Source organism: Corylus avellana, chromosome ca7 (genome assembly GCF_901000735.1).
Source record: "Corylus avellana chromosome ca7, CavTom2PMs-1.0".
Classification (NCBI taxonomy): domain Eukaryota; kingdom Viridiplantae; phylum Streptophyta; class Magnoliopsida; order Fagales; family Betulaceae; genus Corylus; species Corylus avellana.
The window spans coordinates 18970705-18996281 of record NC_081547.1 but is presented as its reverse complement, the minus strand read 5'-3'; the positions used below and the strand labels follow the sequence as shown (position 1 = coordinate 18996281).

General features: G+C 37.1%; 2 protein-coding genes and 1 non-coding gene across 6 annotated transcripts; 1 reads left to right on the top strand and 2 right to left on the bottom strand.

The window, feature by feature from the left end:
* Positions 1-172: 172 nt before the first annotated feature.
* Positions 173-8247, bottom strand: LOC132187264 (uncharacterized). Of its 3 annotated transcripts, none has more exons than XM_059601524.1 (4): positions 8106-8247; positions 7290-8013; positions 2378-2604; positions 173-592 (listed from the first exon to the last, which is right to left on the bottom strand). In XM_059601524.1, the coding sequence occupies exons 2-4, from the start codon at positions 7511-7513 to the stop codon at positions 585-587; spliced, it is 459 nt and encodes a 152-aa protein (XP_059457507.1). In that variant the 5' UTR covers positions 7514-8013; positions 8106-8247; the 3' UTR covers positions 173-584. The 3 variants fall into 3 exon arrangements, with proteins under 3 accessions (XP_059457507.1, XP_059457508.1, XP_059457506.1); XM_059601525.1 differs by having other exon boundaries at positions 7290-7961; XM_059601523.1 differs by having other exon boundaries at positions 7290-8247.
* Positions 8248-11548: 3301 nt separating this feature from the next.
* Positions 11549-11622, top strand: TRNAR-UCG (transfer RNA arginine (anticodon UCG)). Its single transcript has one exon. It is a non-coding gene; the product is annotated as a tRNA-Arg (tRNA).
* Positions 11623-11841: 219 nt separating this feature from the next.
* Positions 11842-25313, bottom strand: LOC132186328 (MAR-binding filament-like protein 1-1). 2 transcript variants are annotated; one of them, XM_059600240.1, is made up of 5 exons: positions 24956-24970; positions 15379-15584; positions 14160-14203; positions 13931-14071; positions 11842-13739 (listed from the first exon to the last, which is right to left on the bottom strand). In XM_059600240.1, exons 2-5 carry the CDS (start codon positions 15395-15397, stop codon positions 12024-12026), a joined length of 1920 nt encoding a protein of 639 aa, XP_059456223.1. In that variant the 5' UTR covers positions 15398-15584; positions 24956-24970; the 3' UTR covers positions 11842-12023. The 2 variants fall into 2 exon arrangements, with proteins under 2 accessions (XP_059456223.1, XP_059456222.1); XM_059600239.1 differs by lacking the exon at positions 15379-15584 and having other exon boundaries at positions 24956-25313.
* Positions 25314-25577: the final 264 nt, after the last annotated feature.

Sequence of the window (25577 nt, the reverse complement as noted above, 5' to 3'; positions counted from 1 at the left end):
CACCTATTAATAACTAGCCTTGAGCCAAAAAATCGCAAAAACAAGCTACCTAGTACGACAGTTTACTAGCCCCATAGCCATAGACTATGCCCAATTGGTTCAATACCCATGCCTGGTCCAGCTCAGACACAATTTGTTGAGTACGTGAGAAACAAACAAACATCCGCAACCATATAAAACAAGTCTTGACACAGAATTATATAAATTTTTCAAATTCATCCAATTGATCATCTTAAAGAATAAGACCCAAATAAACTAAGCATATTACAAATAAACCAGGAATGATATATCAGACGCAGAATAAAGCATGATCACATTTTCCAAAACAACCTACAGTTAGTCATACATGAAACATTTCCTATACTCATTTTCTCATTCTTCCCGTCATTTAATGCCACCTCAAATTTCTTTGCACTTCTTCTGTCATAGCCACCAGAATCTAGAGATAAAGCTATTTTTTTCTTATCACACCTTATAGATTCAGTACTTGATGCGCTTGAACCAGGTGATCCTCCCTCCAAAAGTATGGAAGAAACAGCCATTACAGAAAATTTTGCCCTTGCCTCTTCAGTCTGCCATATCAGTCAAACATCTGCATGGGAATAGTTGCAAATTAATCCTGTTGGTACTACAAGAAGGGCTAAAATAAGACACTATGCAACCCTTGTTGACAATTGGAACTAAATCCGGTAAAGTATTCTATTTCAAGCTATGAGATTTCTAGTAGGCACAAGATTGCCCCCATAATATTCCTAGAGTCTAGACCATCAATCTGAAGAAAAAAAAAATATTTGGAAAAAAATATTTATATGGAAAAACAATCCTTCAACTGCCAATCCAACAAACACAAAGGGGCACTCGGAAAGAGTTGGGTATCACATTAAACAGCCAGTAAATCACAGCGAAAGAAATATAGAAACACAGCAAGCAAATACCACAGTCCAAATGGAACTTATCTAAAAAAGGGTGGGTGAGTTGGGAGAGAGAGAGAGATGAACTTCAACCCTATCTACTTCCCCAAGGATTAAGTTTTAACAAATAATTGAAATCTGCCTTTTAAGGCAACAAACCTGTACGTTTTATTTAGAATAAAATAAACTTGAAATGATGAACCAGATTTTTTTTTTCTAAGCATGAACCTGAATATGTAAGTGTAAAAGGGTCCATCTAGAATGGATAAGGTGGATATACCAAACGTGGATCAACTACCCACCCACCCGCCGCCTTTTTTCTCCCTCTCCAAACTGAACCATCAGCATCTCCTTCCAATTATTTTTCTTAAATTTTCCAAGATGAGAACTAATTGCAATTGGTACTGAACTCTTTTTTTTTTTTAATTACGAGTACACTTTTGATAAAATGAAAGTCTGTCTCAAGTAGCTTTTGGCGGTTGATTCTCAATAAGATGGATCAGTCTATTTACAGAATATAAAAAATTTGAAATTGTTATCCCTTGTCCCAAAATACGGTTGAGAATAAAGACTCATGTTTAGAGGTTTACAAAAGAACAAGGGGCTCACAGAAGTCCTACACATAACAAGGGACAAACTGACTTTTGATGTGTGGTAAAATAACCATATAATAACTGAATTGTGACTGAATTGTGGCACTGATCAAGAATTTGATGCACGAGGATTCAACCAGAGAGAAGTCATAATTTTACTGCTTATCATTACTGTTCAACCAACAACTTCTTCTGTGCATGTGAAGGATATCAAACTATAGTATACCATAATCAAAATCAATAATATATATGAAAGCAAGCGAACAAGTATACATTTAACGAGTTCTGGACAGAAATACAACAGTGAACTCCCACCAATTATATGAATTGATGGCTGCTTGAGATCATGCATACAGGCTGTTGTCAACCCACAAGGAAATCAACAATTGGAAATTGCCCAAGAGAAGGTTGACTCAATAAGATAGGCATCAAGAGAAAAAGAAGAATTGCAGAAGTTTAAAGTTTTATTCCCTATTACAAGCATATATATCTGCAAATGGACTATTTCATGGTAATAAAAATTATGACAGAGCATTGCTTCCATCATTTTCTAAGTATTAAACTAAAAAGAAACAACTCAAAGTGCAAATTCAAACATTAAGCATAAATAGTATCACAATTCAGAAGCTAATATGCAGACCCAACAGAGTATAAAACAGTATCAGCGGAACAACATTCAATGCATGGAGTTGAGTACCAGACTTGATGTAAATGACAGATTAGAAATCAATCCCCACTAAAAAGTAGTCAGCAGCCACCATTTGATAGTGAACTATGTAACAAGAACAGATGTAACAAAATCTCTTTCACCTATGAAACAAATAGCTGGAAAGAACATTTATCTTGATTAATGTACAGAAGAAAAGTTCTTACTCGAACGGTATCGTGTAATGGGAATCTCTCGCAGTTCACGTCTAATGCACAGATATTCACCTAGCAAAGCCATCACTGCAATTCCAGTACCATTCAGAACCCACCACGTTATGGAGGAAGGCCAACCTCCATATACAATGCATATGAAAAGATGGATAATGTACACAGTGGCTGAAAAATCTAAGCACTTTTTTGCCCTCTCAATCAGATAAAGCATAAATCCAGCTCTGTATAAACAAGAAAAATTTGCTAGTCAACAAGAGAAATATATTTTTTTTCATTTTGCTGAATAAAGAAAAAAAATACTATGTATTTTCTTAGCCATTTTCCAAGATAATACACATCTGCAAACCATTACTAAGTTTTGCTAGATTCCTTTCATCTCTAGGACATTGATTTTTTTTTTTTTTAAATAAGTAATTGACAAATATCATTAAAAGTGTAAGGCGGCCCTAAGTACACAGGAAGTATACAAAAGGAAACACCTAACTAGAGTAGCACTCTATGACATTGATTTCATAGAGCATGTGAGATTAAAATCTTACTTTGTGAATGCAGAAGAGAGGGGGGGAAGTGACCTTTAGCCTTAACATTTCTGATAAACATTTAAGTTGACTTTTACAGTGGTGCCATTTTCAATTTATCTAAATAGGATCTCAAGTCATACACCACATACTGCATAATAGATCTAGTTTTATGGAAAGACTAGCATAAAACGTTTTTAAAGGTATAGGGCACCTTTACAAAGCAGAAAACAGCCTCTCTCTCTTTTTTTTGATAAGTAAGCAGAAAACAGCCTCTAAAAGCACAAAATACCATAAAGACAGGGACCCAGTCCATGTAAATAAAATTTTAATCACCATTTTGTCCTCATGAATACCCAATTTCATTAACAACAAGATGTAACTACAAACCAGCTAAATGTATGTCAATCAAAATTTGGAGACATTATGGGATGAAAGCAAATACTGGCACAGCTTCTACCACCAATATGAATGAAACTAGAAGGAAGTGGGGGGGGGGGGATAATGGCCATCATTTTGTTTTCTTCTGGTCAGCAAGCATTTTGTCAGGTCTAGAACAATAGTCTACAAAAAAGTAACTAGCACAAAGTATCACATCAACAAAATGGAAAATTTACTTGCACAACACACAAGGACATGTCAAACCCATGGTATTTTTTAAACACTAAGAGATTCTAGATTCTGAGAAGTCAAAAGAAGCACTCTAGTCATGATTCCAAATGTAGGAAACATTTCGTCAGTTCTCAAGTTTACAACTTACATATGATCAGAAATGAAACATTGTAAAGATTGTAACTAGCACAAAAGTTCCAAAGAACGCTGTTCAAAACAAAACAAAGAGAATGTTCTTCTTTTTCTCATTAAAGGGGTTTTTTCTTCTTTACTTATTGTGTACTAGGGTTGCGTCCTTTCTAATCTATTCTAGTTACGATTGAGTCTTATCTTTTACCGAAGTTCTATTAGAATAGGAGTAATCTAGTAATCTCAAACTTGCTGACATGGGTTGTAACAGAGGCCCCTGAGTCTTCTTTTATGCCTTGTGTTTTATTTTGTGATTTCTTTTTCTATTAGGTTTAGTAGTTTCCAACTTGGTTTTGAAATTCTTTTATTTATTTCCTGTTATATTTGGGAATCTCAATCTTTGTAAGCCCACTACAACTTCTATACTACATCAAAATGGTAGCAATGCAAGGTTCTGCATGATGTTTTCACATTGTGGGAGATCCTACACAAGAAATTTGATTTGGGAAGAGAGTAAGGCACTTCTAAGAGACAAAATTTGTCCTCAAGATCTTTAGGATGATCTTCTTGACAAGTTGTATATTCTTCAACAGGGTGATTTGTATGCGACTGATTTTGCAAGAAGATATAAGGAGTTATTTCTTGAGTTTGAAAATGAAACTATGACTATTGTTCAATTCAACAGTAGGATGAGAACTGAACTTAAAAAAAAATAAATAAATAAAAAAAGATCTCATATATATATGTAGAAGATTTAGAAGATGCTATTGCAAAAAGGCTATCCAGTTGAGATGTTATTAAGATTTATGAAAAAAACTAGGGGTAGGTTTGGTTAGGTGCTGAAAAGTGTTTTGAGTTTTGAAAAGAGTTCTCAAAAAGGTCAAAATTGAGATTTGATTTGGTGGGGTCCACAAAAAAAATTCCTGACGTCTCTGAAAAACAAATGAGAACTATTTCTACATAATAAAAGAAGAAACTTTTTTTAGGAAAAAAAAAAAAAAAAAAAAAAAGGATGCTGCCCCATGGCTGTCGAACGGCCCTAGTGGCCACTGCAGTGACCGCCACCACGACTGGGTGGACGACTACCATGCCAGATTTTTTTAATATATAATAAGGAACGTCCACAACTGAAAAAATAAACCTCTAGCTTTAAAAAAATAAATAAATAAATAAAATAAAATAAAATAAAAACCGTCTAGCGTTTTACTTATAGAATAGTGATTGGTGAGAAGTGTTTTTTTTTTTTACCAAAAGAGTTGTGGTTTGTTTTGAAAAATGTGTAAATGGCGGAGGCCACATCTGAAATCTGTTTGGTTAACTGATATTTAAAAAGAGTTTTCAACGTTTGAGATGCGAAAGAGTTTTAAAAAATCTTGCCAAACAGACTGTACAATTTTCAAGTCTAGATATAATGTTGAATGGCTAAAAATGCATGCAAAAGGCCAAAACAACATGGGAAGCAAGTGAAAAGGCCTAATAGAGAGAAACTGCCCCAACAAAAGGTTGGAAGGCTAGAAGAGCATGTGAATGAGTCTAGACAATATGCAGGAAAGCTCGAAAAGCCAGAAGAGTAAGCAGCAGAGCTCAAAAGGCTAGAGGATTCAATACAACTTGATGAAAAGGTGAGCTAGAAGCTTTTGATGAGGAGAAAGCCTCCGAATTGCTCAATGGAGAACAGGTAGGACATGAGGGACAATTCACTCTTGTAGGAAAAGAAATTGATAAATAAGATATGGTTCAAAATTCAGACTATACAGTTATTCTCAGTACATATCGATCAGCTACACGTACTATTCAAGAATAGGCAAAAGTTGAAACAAAAAAAGATAAAAAAAATAAATGCAACTGTGAAAAAATACCAAAAGAGGCTTTGGTAGTTGGCGCGTGAGGGCACGTCCCAGCATTATCATTAAGGATTTTGCGGTTCGTATTTCTTTTGATTAGCAATGGGTTATTTGGGCTACTTCTATGTCGAAGCAAAATTATTTAAAATGTTGTCTGAGATTGGTAACAGTGGTATTCATTTTTCCGAGAGGAACAGAGGTTTTTACTGGGGCAAGCCGAGCATGGGCTGATTGTTAAAGACAGGAGGAGTTGATTAGAACAGACAATCTTCAGGACTTCTATAGGACTTTCAGAGTGGATCGTATAGTGCACATTGCCCAAGACGTATGAATAGCCATGGTAGGTTTTTGGAGGTATCAGAATACGGAGCAAGAGGGTGGCAAAGCTTCATCATCACTCCGGAGGGGCTGAGAAGGGAGCGGGTGGGGTAGTTGTGTTTTTCAGATCAGGAAGGTGGTTCACTATTTTGGAAAGAAGGATACTGTCGGGAGTACTATCAAGGAAGCCTTCAAGTACTTATCAAGAACCCTAATCTAGTGCTGAATTTCCTAAATATCCTACATCAAATTGGTATCTAAGCCCAATACAGCTTATGTCCTGCATCTCCAGCTCGTAGGCATTTTTTGTCATACTAACTTAGAGTAGAAGGCTAGTAGAATAGACTAAATTAAAAATCCATAAATGATTAGGAACTCATGCAGGAGGGAGAGAGAACTACTAAATCAAGCCCATGCTGAACACCAGAATGACTACATCCTTCAAGTTTGAGGATGTTCAATCTTAAACAAAACAAACCCGAATTGGCAACAAAATCATTGATGATAGCTTTGACATCTTGCGTTTTGCAAGAATAAACGGAAGGCAGAAGGAATGTTCATGGACCAACTTGAAAAGCATGACATCAATAGTAAAACTCAAAAGAATGAAACCAAAAACTTCCAATGTCAACAAGAAAGGCTTTACTGCAAGAAAAATTAACAGAAAAGATGAGAAATGAAAAAAGGATGGATGGTAAAAAAATAGATGATTATGAAAATCCACTGTCACCATATTTGGCATCTTAAATGAGGGGAACATTATAAATCATATAAAATGAGGGGAACATCAAGATGTATTGCCCAAATAATTTAAAAAGTGCAATATACAAAGAGATAATATAGCTGTCATTGGTATACATACAATAGAGGAATGCTTAACCATATACTTTTAAATGATAAAAACAAGACATCCACTGCACATTAACTGAAAAACATGTTCCCAAAATTAATATACCATGGTGAGGATGTTGAACTGGGCAGTTACAAGCCCAATTAGAAACATAACAAATACTAAAGAAAAGATAAGAGAAAGCCAACTTCCATGATTTCACAAATGATAACAAAATCTGACCTCTGAACCAGTAAAATGTGATTCAGTTGAAGGCAAACAAGGATAAGTAGAAGGATGACAAGGACATGCGCAATACTATGGCAGATGACATTATGGGGTAAAAATAACTAGAATATGGTTCTAGATTGAGCAGTTTAGCCAAAATGGAATCATTTAGTTTATCGCAATTAATAAAGGTTTGGCAATAACAACATCATGTCTGCATCATACCATGCATAACACCTCATACAAACTTAAGGAGTTGGAAAGTAAAAAGCAGGAGATAGAAATCCACAAATATTTCTAATTACTCAAAATTTAGAAATGTCGTGCTGAACGGAAATAAAAACTAAGATTCATATTTATGCCAGAGACATCAAAAGCAAAGGATCTAAGTTATGAAATTATAAATAAAAGTGAAATGGAATTCTCACCCTGCAAACGAGCTGAGCAGAAACGAAGCAATGACAGACCAGCCGGTAACTGTAGAGGTAGTGGCAGTGGCATAATCAAAGAAATACACCAGGCTCATCCTAGACACGCGAGTCCCGACAAGAATTGTCAAGAATACTCCAAGACTGAGATAGTATAAGCATTGAAGGCAAACAATTTGGGCAACAATGAGCCAAGGGTCCCATGAAACAGAACCATAGAACATGACTACAGCACCTCTTCCAGGCAACCCAAACCCACCAACCAATTCTCCAAGTCAAAAAAAAATTCTTCTCCACAGAATCTGAAACTCAATTCTCAAATCCTCGCAATAATCAAACCCATATCCATAATACCCACGAATAGTTTCTGAACTTCGAACAATTTTTTAACCCATCACAAACCCAATTCTCAAATCCTTCGACTCAAACTACCTTAAATCCACTACTCTAAACTCTAAACTACTTTCGAAAGAAAACCCAATACTGCAGTAACAAAATCGAAAAACCCAAATCAATCTGATTCCTTCAGTGTTCCCAATTCCCCTCCTCTATTTACTTTCCTGATACTCAAATTCAAACCCATGTCTTGTGGATTCGGATCTGCAATGAACCAAAATGCAAAAAGTTTTTCCCAGAAAATATAACCAGTTGCTGAAGCAAGACCCAGTTTTTCTGAGAGACTGAAGTGAAATTCAGATTTGCGTGAATATGATTGTAGCAAGGGCTGGAAGGTCCAGATTAAAATTCAATTGATCAAAGACTAAATAGAGAAAAGAAGAAGAAGAAGAAGAAGTAGATCGACAGGTAGAAGCTGACCGTATGAGATTGTTGAGAGAGTGCGAGAGAAAGTTTTCTTTCTCGCAAGGAATCACGAGGTTTTTGTTTGTTGGATATTCGCACCACTCCAAATTGCTGCGCCTTGCGTACTCAAAACTGAGAGCCCAGGCTGGTGCTCTGTTTTTTCTTTCTTTCTTTCTATTTTTATTATTTTTCTCCATTCTTTTATAACAAAAAAAAAATGAAAAAGTTAAATTTATTTCAATTAGATTGAATGACTCAAACTTCGGCGAAATTTTCTTTAAACTAGTCTAGTAAGTGTCAAATGTCATTTCTCACATATTTTTTTAATATTTTAAAAGTTATTTATTGCCATTCCACCATTAATCTATGAACCCAAACATTAATTTTTGAGAAATCTAAATATGTTGAATGACACTTGTCACTTATTAAAGTATTTTAAAAGAAATTTCTTCTAAACTAATTTGGAGAAAATTTGTGTCCAAAACAAAAGTTGGCCCCTATTTTTTCATATGTTTGAAAAAGAGAAATACTAGGGGTCAATACTCAATAGGATAGAGTTTTCCTCCCAACTGGGTTGGAGGAATTTCTTTTAACCTAATCTATAATATGTTCTCCAAATTTGGCTCATATTCTTCTAAAAATATAATAAATCAACCATTAAATTTGTAGGGCCCACCATTGACTTATGTAGAGTCCACACAAGTCTACAAATCTAATGGTCGATTGCAAGAGAGCATGGGCCAAATATAAAAAATATATATTAACCTCTAGCATTTCTCATCGGTCAAGTGCTTGACCAAATTGTAGGTGAAATTTCTGTCATATTAGCAAGCCACCTAGTTACCAACTGCCATGTAATGTATGAAATTCTAATTATATCCTGTTACTTAAAAATAAAAAATAAAAACAAATAAAAAAACATAAAAAAGAAGTTGGGGTCTACGTGAAGGCTGTGGAGATTAGGGCTATCAATTTTTGACATGACTCACAAATTCGATACAAACCTAACACAAAATTAAAGGGTTAAGGTTTGTAAGTCTGACATGTTTAATTAAATATATCATGTTAAGTTTGAGTTATACAATCTTATCTACATGTTTCGATACGACCTGAATCTGCCATATGACATAAATGACAAAAAAAATTTGATATGACCCGTGAACTCGACACGAACTTAATACAAAATTAAAGGATTAGGATTGGAGGTTTGACCCGTTTAATTAAACGAGTCGAGTTAAGATTAACTTATATAATTTTACTCATATGCTTCGATACAATCCAAATTCGATACACGAATACGAATTGCTACTTCTGGTAAAGACCCATCCACCTTTATTTATTTATTTGTATTACTATTTTGTAGTTGGTATAATTAAAATTCAACACAAATTGTAGAGAGTATCTTTATTATCACGTGATGGTTGGCTACTAAACAAAATGGGGTTCTTTGCCCTCAGGGCAGAGGAATAAGCATTACCTATGCATTGGATTGTGTCTGTTTGGTGCAGATCTGAACTTAAACCTGATAATAGTCATGGGTTAGCGGATGTTGTTGCCTTTGTTTGCCATGTTTGGTTGATGACTGTAACTTTAGCTTCGGCTATGATTTGCTTCAGAACTTTTTACTTTGTTTGTAAGAACTCTTGCTCGCGACTTTTTATTAATGAATGAGTATGAAATGTTTTTCCTTTAAAAAAAAAACCTTGTTCACGTTGTAGAAACTCTACTGGCAATTTGAATGAAAAAATAACCCAAAGAAAGTTAAAGTTTTCCCTCTCTCCTAGGGTTTCTTCTCCTAGTAGAGAACGCCGCACAGGAAGAGGGGGAGAACCTTTGATCTCCCCCTTCTCCCCTCATCCTTTGCTGCTTTCTCTCCCCCTCTTCACCTTATGAGATAAACTATTTACCTGATGCTCCCTAGCTCCTTATGCGGTGTTTTTTCCCTTTCTTTTCTGCCTTTTTCCCTTCCTTTGCCCCGTTTTTGGTTTAGCCCCTCTCCTACTGCCCTTGAGCTTAGATCCGTCGAGTCAATTTTCAGTTCTGGCTTGGCTCTTGGATCATAGTGGTCTAAGTCGGATCTACTGTCCCCCGCCAGACCCACGTCGACTCGCGCTCTTCCCACTAGCACTCCGGCTCCGTCCATGTCCATCGTCTCCTTCCGTCGCTTTTCGGCAGCCTCGCTGATGCCTATTTTCTTTTGGTATCGCTTTTTGTTTTTGTGTTTTTTTGGCTTTTGTCTCTTTTTTCCTTTGTATTTCTTTTCCAATTTTTTCTTGTTTGTAACCTACCTGTTTTTTTTCTTTCTATTTTCTTGTGTTTTTGTTGCTCGTAATAAGGCTCTCTGTCCTCTCTTTTGATCTGCCCGCTTGATGATCTGTGGGATATTTGCTTTTGGTCCATACCCTTGGGTTATGGATGTGAACGGTATCCTAATTATTGGGTCGAGGAGGATGAGTTTCGATATAGGGGTTTTCTGCTCTCAGGGTCGAGGAATAAGAGCTACATATGCATTGGATTGAGTCTGTCTGGAAAAGATATGCTGTTAAAACTAAAGGCTAGTCATGGGTTAGTGGATGTTGATTCATTGATATTTTTGACCTCTGTAATCTCGTAGCTTCGACTATGATTTGCTTCAGAGTTTTTTACTCTATTTGTAAGAGCTTTTGCTCATGATCTTTTTATTAATAAATAAGTATAAAATGTCTTCTCCTTAAAATAAAATAAATTGAATGAAAAAGATTATAGTAGGATTGATTTTTTTAAAGCTTGAAACCTCAGACTGAATTTATTTTATTTTTTAATGTTGAAGCATAGGGACCATTTTTTAAACGAGTGAAAACCCAATAATTAATATATTATTATTATTATTATTATTATTTTAAAAAAAGGAAACAAAACGAGAAAGAGAGTAAAGAGACCATTAACAATACAATTTTGTTAATATTATATATATTAATTTTGTTAATATACTTTTTTTTTTTGAAAAAAAAAAAAAAAAAAAGTTGATATAACAAACCCCATCAAATAGAGTAATTCTAGGTACCATATTTTTATTCTCCTAAAATCCTCTTAAAGCTGATGTGGCTTTCAAAATCACTATTGGATCAAAATTCAAGTATAATTCATTTAAAATTAATTATAATTTTAAAAGCCACATCAACTTTAGAAAGATTTTATAATGATAAAAATATGGTACTTGACATTACTCCAACAAATGATGGAGCAAATTACTCATATGTCATGAGTACGCCCCTAACGTGTGAAACAAATTAGAATAGAGGTTGGGATAATTTTGGGATAAACCTGAAAGCCACCTATTTCCTTACAGATTAGGACTAGAAAACTTGAAATGATTTTTGGTAACTGGACATTAATTTGTTTTTGACTTCTTTTTCATAGCAACCTATCATTGTTGGTCTTGTGATATTTAAATATACTCTATATACATTGCACCAGGTGACCGCATAGCGCAGTGGATTAGCGCGTTTGACTTCGGATCAAAAGGTCGTGGGTTCGACTCCCACTGTGGTCGCTCGCCTGAGTTAATTATTATTATTTTTTTCTTTTTAATTGCTATTTTACCAACTTCTCAGTTAATTGCAGGCAGGTAAAGAAAAATCACTTCTTCTTCTACATCTAAAGCCATCCCACTTACCTTGGAATTTTTTTTAATTTATTTTTTGTTCTTTTAATTAGCCAGAGAAGGTAAACAAAATGCTTCCTGCAATGCTTGGATCAATATAAGGATATATAAAGAAAATTTGAAAAATTCATACCATATTCCATCAGTCAAAAACATTCCAGAACCTGATACTACTATACATACAAATGGAAACAAAACCCGGCAATGAAACTCCTAAAGTACATACATAGTACTCACTTCTAAGGATACAAAGAGCATTTGAACATGGTGGGAAGAAAAGATTATGGGAATCAAGATTCTTGGGAACTAGCCTTCCTCCTCCTCCCACTTTTCTTTGCAGTAACAGTGGCATTGCCTTCAGCTTCACCTAGCTGTGCTTGCTGATTATTTACATGTGCTTTTGTTGAATTAATATGACTCCTTGACCGCAATATTGCACCCTTTGCAGCTGCCAATTCCTCCTCAAGTTTCTTTGCTCGCTTCTCCAAACTATCCCTTTCCTTGCCAAGCCTCATGACAAGGTCATGTGCATCTTCCACGTTTTCGCGGGCCTCTTTAGATGCGTTCTTTTGCTCAGTAAGAGACTTGTAAAGCACCTCCTTTTCATCCTCAAGGTCATAGATTCTAGAATTTGCCTTCTCTAGATCACTAGAAAGTGTCAAAGCATGTCGGTTCATCTCATCAAGTGATTTGGTAGCCTCTTCCAGGTCTCTTTCAAGGGATTTCCGGGCCCCCTTGTCCTTCAAGATTTGCTTCTCCCAAGCCTGTACTTCTTTGCTTAAAGAAGAAACTAGCCGTTTTTCTTCTCTTAAATCATTTACTGCAGTTTCTGCCTTTTTATACACACCAACCAATTCCTTCTGTAGGCTATCGCGATTTTCCACTGCAGATGCTACTTCATGGGACACAATTTGCAGCTCCTCCTCTCTTTTCTTCAGAAGTTCCTTCACTGCTGTAAGCTCACTGGCCAGTGCTTCACTACTTAGTGTTGCCTCATCAAGTTTCCTCTGGAGTGATTCCCTAACTTGAGAAAACTCTGCATGAACCCTAGAGACCTCACCTTCAAGCTCTGTGTACAGATTTCTAGACTGCTTCAGTTTACTTGTCAGATCAGACACCTCTTTTCTTGAATTTCCAAGATTTTCCTTAGTGCTCTTGAGCTCGTGTTTTAGATGCTGTACATTGCTCAATTCTATATCTAGCATTTCTTTCAAATTACCCCTTTCTTGGGTCAAATCAGCAATTATTGCTTGGATTGCACTCACTTCATTTAGAGCAAGTTCAAGCTTTTGCTTTAGCTGCTGAAGTTCCTCTTCTTTTTCTCCCAAATGCTTAGCATCCAAAGCTGCCTTCTTCTCAGAAGATGACTTCAGATCATTGAATTCCTCCTGAATCACATCCAATTTCCACTTAGAATCATCTCTCTCAGAAGTTAAAGAACTTAGTCTTGTGTTTAATTCGTCCAACAAAGAATTTTTTGATTCTAGTTCCTTTTGAATTTTCAGGTATTCACCTTCCAATCCTTGGATTTCTGAATGCACTTTAGCTAGTTCATCCTTAGTTTGCTTGTAGGTAAAATTCAAGTTGTTCAACTCTAATTCTTTTTCAGCAAGAGAAGAGCTAAGACTTCGAACATTATCTTCTTTATCCTTGAGCTCTAAGATGAGCAAATTGATCCTTTCTTGTAAGACTTCAATTGAATCAAGCTTTTCCTTCAAATTCTCTTCAACTTCCTTTTTATCATCCCTAGCCTTTGAAAGGCTGGTTTCAAGACACTGAATTTGAACTTTAAGATCCTCAATCAATCTTTTCTCTCTTTTCAGCTCCTGCCCCAAACCTGTAATTGTACTGTTTGCTGAATTTAGTTGGTTCAATAAGGCCTGCTGCTCCTCCTTTGCCTTTCTCAGTTGCTTGGTTCGTTCTTCCTGTTCTTTCAGTAGCTTTGATTCAAAGTTTCTCTCCAACGAAACAATGGCAACATCCTTTTCTTTCAGTTGGGACTTCATCTGTGAAATTCAAGCAGTGCATATATGGGATAAAATCCAACAACCAGCCAAAATATACTCTGCCAATAAAATGATAGTAATGATAGAAAACAAAAGAGCTCCTTCAGAAGGGATTGTCTAGAATGCTCAAAGGTTTCCAAGTCTATCAGTTTATAAGAAAAGCTTGATTGCGAAGGTCATTAGTGGCTTACAGAATCTATTGTTGCGTCAGTAGCTGTCCTTTCCCTTTGAGCCAATGCATACAGAGCACCAATCACACCAGAACTAAATATTCCGAGTCCATTCAAGAGAAACAGGAAGGGATTTGGTGGAGCATCTCTTTGAAGTGCTTGCTGTTCATAAAAGTTACTTTTTCACAAACATATAATCAATAGAATTTACTAATCTGGACTCATTAGTTAATCTAGCAGAGATTCAGACCTCTGCTTTTTGGTTCTCCTCAGGTTTCTTTAGCCCACTTTCTTCTGAAAGAAAATGCATAAATGTATAAACAATCACAAATGGAGGAGATTAAAACTGGATCCAAATAAAAATAGTTGAGGAAGAAAGACTAGTCTGTGATAGAAAAAGGACCAAAGGATGAAGAAATAATCAGAATCTTCGTGAGAGATATTATGCAACATATTAAAACTGAAAAAGCCTAAGAAATATTTTAATTGAAAATGAGGAGGTGTGAGCTGTGTAATGACGTATCTGGACTATGAGCTGGAGTAGGCAAAAGTAGGTTTCTTTAATTTTTTTTGTCTGCATCACTAAAACCTTTTGTTCTAATAATATCTTAGGATACTAGGAACATCATAAACAAAGAAAAATCAGAATGCCCCTAAATACTAAATAATTACCACTATATCAACAAGCCATTACTGTATAAACAATTTTTGTCAATATGTGCTGGCAAGTAGCAGTACCCCACATATTTCAGAACCTTAGGTGGATGAATGTCCTCCAAGCCTTATTAAGATGGTACAAACTGTTTGACCAAAAAGAATACTTAATTTTGGGGCATGAAATATGAGTTTGTCACTTATTTTTGCCTTTTTGTAAAGACAAATCGGTCCAGATATATGTTTGTGACCTACGCTTGCTCTAATACATGAAAATGAGCATTTTCAAACACTCTTACTAAAAGTCAGCAAAATAGGAGCCTTTTGATAATAAGCACTAGTAAATGCCTAGTCAGCAACGAGCATTGCTACATCTAAGCTTAGACTTTAAATCAGTTGTTTCTGCAAATGTACTTCCTAGATGATCTAATCTCATGCTAGCATGATGCTAAGTGATGTGGGAAAACAAGCAATTGAGAAGAAAGTTTGAAGAGAGAGAAGAAGCTGAGAAGAGGAGAGAAGAAGAAGCACGGGAGAGAGGAGAAGTCAGGAGGAGGAAGGCGGCAACAGTCAATTGTTTTCTTTATTCATCAAAAGTTGCTTACCACAATACAAAATTATGTTTAAATAGAGTAGGGATAAAATCCTAACCCTAACCTTATTGACACTTGGGCTGATAGCCCCACTAAAATAACATAAAGCTCAACTAAATTAACATAACCCAAAGTCTGAAAAATACCATCCCATTGAAAAATAAAATAAGATAACAATAAAATATCATAACATATCAAGGCCAAACATGTGTAATCACTGACCCGTATTGGGTGTCCCCATCAACTCTCCCAGGACAGGAAGAAGTTGACCCCGTCGAGTATAGCTTCTAGTAGCTCTGGTAGTACTCCCAAGGATCAGGATCAAGCTGCTGCAACATGTCTTTGGCGACCCATGTGCGGTTTTAGTCTAGTTGGCCTCTCCAACGAACTGGGAAACGTTGGACTCCTCCATCCCTGGAAAAAAGAACCTGCTCATCCAAATAGCAGCAATATTTTCTTTATGTGCTGGTGGAAAGGATGGTTGTATGGGTGAGGAATGGCTCAACATGCTGCGAACAGCCTCCCCCATAAGAACTCAAGAAGCAGCTAGGATCAAGTTTAGGATTGGTATTGGGGACAAGGGAAGGCTCCTTGAAAGGATCATTTGGGATAATAGTGGGTCCTGTATAAGCAAATAGATCCTCTACATTAAGTGTGAAGCTAATACCAGGGTCGGGTGGAACATCAATGGCATATACTTTTGGCCCAACCCACTGCAACACTTTGAAAAGCCAAGCACTACAGCTTGCAATTTTCAAACAGATCCATGTGGAGACTCTTTGGATTTAATCCAGACCATGACATAATCCTCTAAATGAAAATCAATGAGACTCCTACATAAATCAGCTGCAATTTTTTTTTTTTTTTTTGATAAATAAGTGATTGATTGAAAAGCACAGAGGGGCGCAACCCTAGTACACAAGAAGAATACAAAAAAATGCTCCACTAAAGGCAGAAAGAAGAACATAAAGATAAAAATTGAGACACAGTAGAAAATTGAGGCATACTAAAAGCGTCAGTCCAATGGAACAGAGTTTGAATAAACAACTTTTTGAGCTCCTCCATTGACCTTTCTTGATCTTCAAAACATCTTCCATTCCACTCTCGCCAAATAATCCACATGACGCACAATGGTGTAATTTGCCATACCTTCTTAGCTAAAATAATGCCTCACTGACCGCGCCAACAGGCTAACAAATCTACCACTTCATTAGGCATGACCCAAGTAACAGTAAAAAGAGAGAACTATACTCCATAAAGTTCGGGCCACTTCACAGTGAAGAAGAAGATGGTTTACAGACTCGCCATTGTGTTTGCACATACAACACCATCCCACCACAATGATATCTCTTTTATGCAAATTATCCAAGGTTAAAATCTTTCCAAGAGTCACTGTCCACAAAGAAACTAACTCTCAATGGAACTTTTACTTTTCATATACTCCTCCACAGGAAAGAGGATGTCCCCAAGGAAGAAAGCTTACGAAAAAAAAGACCTGACCTCAAAGATATGTCATTTAGAAGGAGTCCACCGCATGCAATCCGACACCCCCATGTGATTACGGAAAGCATATAACTTCCCAAAAAAAGCCATCACCACCTCTACCTCCCAATCCTGTACTGCCCGTGAAAAATGAACATTCCACTGTATAACACCATTGACCAGCTACATATGATCCCTAACCCATGCCTCCTTATTACTCGCAATTCGAAATAATGCAGGAAATGCTTCCTTTAAGGACTGATCCTCGCACCAAATATCATGCCAAAATCTAATGTGGGAGCCATCTCCTACTCCGAAGGTAATAAATTTTGAGAAAACTTTCCACCCTCTCTGAATATGTTTCCACACCCCAACTCCATAAGGGCCTCCACCACCTTGGTGCACCATCCACCATTCATACACCCATACTTAACTTCTACTACCAACCTCCAATACGCTTCCCTTTCCGTTGCATATCGCCATAACCATTTACCCAATAAAGCGAGATTGAAAGTGCGCAAGTTTCGAATTCCTAAACCACCATCTTGCATGGGAGAACAAATTTGAGCCCATTTCACTAGATGGAACTTGGGCTCCTCATTTAGACCACCCCACAGGAAATCTCTTTGCAGCTTCTCCAGTCTATTCGCCACACTCACAGGAATAGGAAATAAAGACAAGAAATATGTAGGGAGGTTGGATAAAGTACTTTTGATAAGTGTAAGCCTCCCACCCTTTGATAGATACATTTTCTTCCAATCTGCCAATTTCCTTCCCATCTTCTCAGTAATATCATTCCAAATGGTGGTAGACCTATAAGGTACCCCCAGAGGAAGACCCAAATATTTCATAGGTAATCCTGCCACCCTACGCCCAAAAATGTTTGCTAGCCTATCAATATCCTCTACCTCACCAATTGGAACAATCTCAGACTTTGACAAGTTAATTTTCAGTCCCGAGACCGCTTCAAAACATAGAAAAAGACACCGCAGATTTCTGAGATGTTCCTCATCAGCCCCACAAAGAATTAATGTGTCATCAGCAAACAGCAAATGTGAAACATTGAGATAAGGATTGTTCCTTAATCCCACTGAAAAACCAGCCACAAGACCACTAGTTTCAGTAGCCTCCATCATTCTACTTAGCGCCTCCATCACAATAACAAACAGAAAAGGAGATGGTGGATCCCCTTGTCTTATACCTCGGGAGCTACTAAAAAAACCTAAGGGTTCTCCATTAATCAAAATTGAATATCGAACTGTGGAAATACAGAACGCTATCCAATTCCTCCATTTCACCCCAAACCCACTTCGTTGCAATATGAATAGCAAAAACTCCCAATTCACATGATCATACGCCTTCTCTAAGTCCAATTTACATAACAAATCGGGTTCACCAGATCTAAGCCGGCTATCAATACATTCATTAGCTATCAGAATTGAATCTAGAATCTGTCTCCCCTTGATATACGCATTTTGAGACTTTGATATTATCTTCTCTAACACATTTTTCAGTCGATTCGCTAGCACTTTGGAAATCAATTTATACACAATGCCCACCAAACTAATAGGTCGAAAGTCCTTTAACTCCTCTGCCCCTGCTTTCTTTGGAATAAGCGCTATAAATGTTGCATTAAGGCTTTTTTGAAACCTTACCTTGTTGTGGGAATCACTGAAAACATACATTATATCTTCTTTAATTACTTCCCAACATTATTGCACAAAACCCAATGAGAAACCATCGAGGCCAGGGGATTTATCTCCTTGTAACTCCTTTACCACCTCTAGCACCTTAATTTCTTCAAAATCCCTTTCTAACCACAAACCTTCCTCACTTCCAATAGACTGAAACGATAAACCGTCCGGTATAGGCCTCCGACTATAGCTTTCAGTGAACAATTGTGTATAAAACTGAACAATGTGCGCCTTGATATCAGTGGCTTCCGAAGACAAAGAACCATTGATAATTAAAGACTCAATGGCATTGTTTCTCTTGTTTGAATTTGCCACTTTGTGAAAGAATTTGGTATTCTTGTCCCCCTCCCTTAACCATAGAGCCCGAGATTTTTGACGCCAGCTTATCTCCTCACACAACAGCAATCTCTCCAACTCCGAAGATAACTCAACTTTGTGCCTCCTTTCCTCATCGTTCAACCCTCTACCTTCCCCAGAGATGTCAAGCTCCCTTATACCATCCAAGAGCTTTTGGAGGTATTTTGCTTATATGGGATAGAAGGGTGGTGGAAAAGTTGGACATTTGTGTGGGGCGTTTTATCATTGCATGTTCTTTTCGAAGTATTAGTGATAACTTCGAATGGGCTTTCGCAGGTGTGTGTGGTCCCAATGATGATAATGATAGGCAGCTATTGTGGGATGAATTGGTAGGCATCATGAGTTTGTGGGAAATGCCTTGCAGCTGATTGCAGCTGCAGCAGTCATCAGCTGCAATTTTATATTGGGGATTATTTGAGTGAATTTGTTTACTGATCTCATTATGCAAGTCATGCAAATGTCCTGCAAATGTATTGGCTAACTCAAGAACTATAACATGAGGGGACAGCAGGAGAAGATCTAAAGGTCTTCTAGGCTTATAACAATTAACAACTTCAAATGGACTCAAACCTATTGACCTATTGATGTGACCATAAGGTAGGTTTAGAAGACCAGATAACTTGACAACCTTAGGGGCATCTGAATGTCCAGAACCTATCTCTTTCATTGGCTCTCCTTGAGAGACCACAAAAACCTCTCTAGGTTGTTCACGCGCACAGCTTACCACACCCACTCCAGGTATTTCAAGGCCACTCTCTAGCTAACCTATCTGAAATGAGGTAGCACGAATGCAACCTAGATGGTTAGGATCGCTTGAGCAATCATCATCTAAGTCCCAGAACTCATCAGGGTTAGGCTCATAGATCAGTTTTTCGACGCCTCTTCTTCACTCACATACTCTTTCCCATCAAAGACAAGGGCCTTGTTGGCACAGTTAGAGGCAACATGCTTGAAACCATAACACTTGAAGCATTGAACCCTAAAATGCATCTTGTGGATCACTAGCTACTCCCTTACCTTTGTCATCCCTAACAAGTGCAGCAGCACCATTAGAGCACTCCTATTAAGCTCTTCAAAAAAGAATTAAATTTGAAGAGAAAAACCCACTTTTTCAAAATTAGAGAGCCACTTTTAAAAGTACCAAACATCAAAACTCTCTATATCTTTCTCTACTTTCGTTAAATATTATTTTTTATTCTTTCTTTGTTCTTGGTAGACGATAGAGAGAAGGGAAATGAATATCTACACTTAAAAAGCTAAATAACTTTCTGTTTTTGGCTCTTGGTATTTGGAGAGCTTCTCTTACAAAAGTTAAATTTGAAATAGAGTAAAGAGCTTTTGTTAAATGGCATCTTTGTGAGTTTTTTCAAATTTTAGAAAAAAGTTAAATTTGAAGAGTTTAATAGAAATGCTCTTAGAATTGGATTTCAAAGGAGGAGGTCCTAGCAAGGAATTACTACCCAAAGGCAGAGACTTGGTGATTGTGTTTCAGGTGTCAATGTGCCTTGTAAATTGCATTTTGGTTGCCAACTAATAATCATGGACTAAGGTATACACTTGGTTAAGGGTGGTGATACCTTGGAGAAAAAGTTCCCTCCAGAGGTCGTCATTGAGGCCTCTTCTAATAAACCTACTCAGGGCCATAGCTTCATCCTCGAATACAGCACACCTCATCTTATACTCATCAAATTGTGCAGCATAGTCAATGACAAGTCTATTTCCTTGCTCAAATTTTTCCATTGGTCCAAAAGGTTACCTCGATATGACCGGGGCAAGTATTTCTGTTGAAGTTCAAGCTTCATTTCAACCCAGTCAAGGATAGGAGGCTCATTCCTCCTAATGAGGAGTTCCTCGACGCACTCCCAGAAAAGCTGAGCACTCCCATTGAGTTTCATCTTAGCAAACTTGACCTCCTATTATCTGATAATTTGTACCACTAAAAAAAATGGTCCATTTCATGCAACCACTTAGTGAAACCCCATTGGTCAAGACGACCGTCAAAAGTAGGGGCCTCCAATTTGATATGTTCATGACTCTCTCATTAGGGTCTACATAATTTTGTTGACCTCGCCCATATTATGACCTCCTGATGGTACTGTACTGGAATGGATGAGTTTGATTGGGATGAACTCGATGGTGGTACACGTCTTGTATCACGACCTTGGTCTTGAAGGACACGCCTTTGAGGTATCCTGCACTGTTTGGGATTTGTCTCACTGGTTTTCTGTTTGGGTTTCTTGTTTTTTTTTTTACACTGATGGGTGGTAAGGCTGTGTGGGATTTTTTGTAAGAGTGTTCAGTTGGTTTTGTGTGGTTAATGAAACGTCCTGTGGTTGCCTGAAACAAAGATGGCGTAGGGCAATACAAAATTATGCTTAAACAGTGAATTTTTTTTTTCATCCATCAAAAGATGCTTACTATGATACAAAATTATGCTTATATAGACTAGGGATTAAGAAGAAGAAGAGGAAGAAGAAGAAGAAGAAGAAGAAGAAGAAGAAGAAGCACTAAAAAAAGAGGAGCAGTCGGGAGGAGGAAGGCAACAACAGTAGATTTTTTTTTCATCCATCAAAAGATGCTTACTACAATACAAAATTATGCTTAAATAGACTAGGGATGAAGAAGAAGAAGAAAAGAAAAATGCAAGCTTTCTTGCCACAATATTATCTCCCAATTGGAACAGGTAGTAGCAACACTAACTTTTCTGTCCAATCTACATTTTAAGCCTCAACGTCTCTCTCTTGGTCAATAACTCATTTAAGTTTTCATCATTTCCCATGATATTGTAAATTTATCTGGGATTCTAAAAAGTTTTATATCAATTGACAACCACCTGAGGCCCAACGTGACACAGAGGGTCTACCTCCTTTCATGCACCCCTCACCTTCTCCATGACGACTATCCATTGGATTCATTGCATTAATCATAAACATGCACTGTGGTTAAGATTGAAATCTCTACCAATAGTAGCTCAATATCGGGAATCGATGAGTTTTGCAACACCCAAAGGTGCCCTGCACAAGCTTAAGAGAGCGTAGAGGTGATGGTTCCTTAATTATTTTAGCAAAAGTTCCTCTGGCTTGAGCCAGCTTGACATTAGAATTCTGTCTCTCAAATTAAATTTATGTCCTTGCATGAACCATTCTTTTTCAGCATAAAGAGTATGACATCAATCTCATCATTTTCAAGGGTGCAGGTAAAATATCGACATAGATCAAGGGATAGACAGCAAATAATCTACTTCTTCACCATGACATAGCCAGAGATTTGTGATTGTTCGTATTTGGCCTATTTGGAGTTTTGTGGTTTATGCCTAAAACAATTTTTTTTTTTTTTTTTATAAGTTATCAACTAATATCATTAAAAGCGTAAGGTGCCCCTAAGTACATAGGATGTGTACAAAAAAAAACACACATAACTAGATTAAGCAAAAAGAACAAAGAAGTCACTATAACTAATCGACAGAGGAGACACATAAGAAGCTATTCACATATACAAAGTTTTGAAGAATAAAGATAAAATCTCCATTGTCCTTTCCCAGTCTTCAAAACTTGAGTCATTCATTTCCGACCATAAACACCATAGAAGGCACGTAGGCACCATCTTCCATATTGCGCGACACTTCACGAACTTTCATAGGTCCACCAACAGGCAAACAAATCAACTACACATCTAGGCATAACCCGGGACAACCCAAAACAATTGAAAAAGGCAATCCAAATAGCATAAGCCATGTCAGAATGAAGAAGAAGGTGGTCAACAGACTCCCCATTCATCTTACACATGCAACATCTGTCCATCACGATGACGTGCTACTTCCTGAGATTATCCATAGTGAGGTTCTTACCTAGAGCTGCCGACTAAGCAAAAAATGCCACCCTTAAAGGAACTTGAGTCCACCACACACTCTTCCAAGGAAAGTGGCACCCTTCAATACAAGCCAATGAGCAATAGAAGGATTTGACCTTAAACAACCCTCTTTTGGAGGGGACCCACCACAGCTTATCTTCACTTCCACTTCTCACTCTAGCTAAGTGCAACACCTGGAAAAATGAGGCAAAGATATCCACCTCCCAAGTGTGCGCCACTCTAGCAAAGCCTACATTCCATTGGTTGGAACCACCCAAAAACTCCAAGTGAGCCGCAACAAAGTCATCTTTTGCACAAGCAATACCAAATAAAACTGAAAAAGTTGCCTTTACACCACATCCCCCACACCATTGATCATGCCAAAAGCTCACCCTGGATTCATCTTTCCACCTTAAAAATGGTATGAAACAAGAATTTCTCATATCCTTTCCTAATATTCATCCATAACCCCACCCCAAACACTCGAACAAGGTCAAGAGAACACCACCCACCCATAAACGGCAAATTTAGAGTCCACCACAACTCTCCACCAAGCCTCTCTTTCAATCCCATAGCGCCACAACCATTTACCTAAAACAGTACAATTGAACACCATCAAATTCTTAATACCCAACCCTCCCTCAAAGATCGGTGAACAAACCTTGTACCAACTCACCAAGTAATATTTGAACTCTTTGCCAAACTCACTCCACAAGAAATCACGCTAGAGCTTCTCAACAGAGTTACCAACACTCGCCGAGAAAGGAAAGAGAAACATGAAATACGTAGGTAAATTGGCAAGTGTACTCTTAATAAGGGTAACCCTGCCACCCTTCGACAAATACATCATTTCCAACTAGCCCACTACTTGTCTATCTTCTCAATAATGCCGTCCCAAATATGCTTGGGTTTGTAGGAAGCCTCCAACATGTTGCCGATTTATTAATGTGTTGGAAGGGAAATTTTGGTAGACATCGTACTCATGAAATTTGGGAGGTAGTTCCCTTGTGTATCATGTGCTGTATTAGAAGAGAGAGGAATGTCCAGAATTTTAAGAGGGTGTGAATTACCTGCATTGAAATTGAAGTTTCCGTTCTTATGCTCTAACTATGATTGGACATCAGCCAAAGTTGTTTTTCCTACCCAAATTTATGGGAGTTTTTGGACCTTTTGAATTTTGAATCTTAGATTTTCTCTTTGGATGCTTCTGTTGCATACTCTTCTTTTTGGGTGTTTACATACTTCTAGTAAAACAGGGTTGCGCCTCCTTATTGTGCTTTACTTGTCAATGATCACTTACTTATCAAAGAATATTATGCACTTTTGTATTGATAATCTTCACCATATCAATGAGAAGAGAAGGGTAAATATAACGGTATATGAAATCCCAATGGTCACACCATGATCAGCTAGCTTCTCTCTATATTCCCCTGAATCCAGACAATTATAACTACTCTACACTATTAAGAACTTTCAAATCCTATGATCTAAACAGACTCTATTGTCGAGTTCACATAAATCAAATATTACATTAAGCCAAGTTCCTTTACTAATATTTGTAATTTATATCTTGTATAATTATTGTTTCAAAATAATGACTATTTTGAAGAAATATTTAAGCACCAATACGGCTCCGCATTTATCTCGATGTTCCAAACAGACTTTATTTAACAGCTAATGCTAACTATTAAAACCAACTCAACTTTTTCAACTCACCAAAACTTAAATTTCTTATCATCCTCCCCCAATCACTAAAACCGAGTTTACTAGTCCATTTCACACAACTTGGTGAGTCAAATCAAGATTTACTGCTGAATATCCTTATATTTTCACTTTGGTTCTCATACCATTATTTGTATGAGTACCACATCCCAAACTTCAAGCTACATCAGCGAAAAACCCAATTGTCTTGGAAGGTGTTTAAGGTAATCAGCCATTATATCATGCATAAATAGTTGGATACCTTAAAAAAGAATTAAAATCATTTAGTAGCACAAAGAAATCGCAATTAACAAATTGGACGGCCCCAAAAGTCAGACCAAAAACTAAAAGATTTACCTAACCAATACTATTAATTTGCTCAGGAAAGGACAAAATTGAAAAAAAAAAAATAAAGAATAAAATGCAGCTAACAGAAAAAACACTGTTTGATAAAAATAAGAAGATTAATTTCCAAGTTCAAATAGTACGGAATAAATTACTCTAAAATAAACCCAAACAGCTTTCCTTCCAAAGTATACATTATAACAGCAATATTTTGAAGGCCCATATCACCAAAGTCATCAAGTTGTTCCAGAAATAAGAATTTCTTTATCATACAAATTGCAAGACAAAGGGGAAAAAGTTAAGAGGAGGAAGAAAATAAAGAACCAACACATAAATCTCTAAAAGCTTAGGAGCTTTGATTGTCAACTTACTTGTTCTGGTGCTTTCAAGAGCTCCGGCCCTGAGTTGCAATAATGGAAGAACTGAAATACCCACTAACAGAATGGCCCTCCTCTTGCAGTGAACATTGTTGTTTGGGTCCTCATGGTGCATAGAAGCCCTTGGACCAATGCTCTTCCTCTTGGCCTCTGCATTTCTTGTGCAGGAATAGAAGAAAATGGATTGGGGAGAAGAAGGAAAGCGTGATTGGCAGATGAGAGAGTGTAAAAAGCAAGAGCTCCCCATTACAAAACCCATCGTTTCAACCTTTTTTCTGATTTCTCGGTGGGGGTAGAAAGAGAGAGAGAGAGAGAGAAGGAGAGACAGAGTGGCACTCAAACGAAGTGCTTGTTCTTACTTTCTATGATTCTATCTTTCCTCTCTAGTTTTGTGTTACTGTGACCAATTAGAAATACCTAAAACTCCATGTTTTTTGTCGTAATTACTAGAAAGCCCCGTCCTTTGTTTTGGCCTACACTAAACTCTTAAGAAAAACAAATTTGCAATAAGAAAAACAAATTTGTTTTGATCACATCTAGAGAAACAAAAGTTTTCCTTCTGGCATTATTTGAAAAAAAAAGAAACTACAAAATCAATCAATGTGCTTACATTAAT

Coding starts and splice junctions, on each gene's coding strand:
- LOC132187264 (XM_059601523.1), bottom strand. CDS start 7,513: ATGTTCTATGGTTCTGTTTCATGGGACCCTTGGCTCATTGTTGCCCAA. Junction 2,605..7,289: donor CTGCTCAGCTCGTTTGCAGG/GTGAGAATTCCA, acceptor TTGTTTATACAG/AGCTGGATTTATGCTTTATC.
- LOC132186328 (XM_059600239.1), bottom strand. CDS start 25,220: ATGGGTTTTGTAATGGGGAGCTCTTGCTTTTTACACTCTCTCATCTGC. Junction 14,204..24,955: donor TCTTGAAAGCACCAGAACAA/GTAAGTTGACAA, acceptor ATTTTCTTTCAG/AAGAAAGTGGGCTAAAGAAA. Junction 13,740..13,930: donor CTGACGCAACAATAGATTCT/GTAAGCCACTAA, acceptor TGAATTTCACAG/ATGAAGTCCCAACTGAAAGA.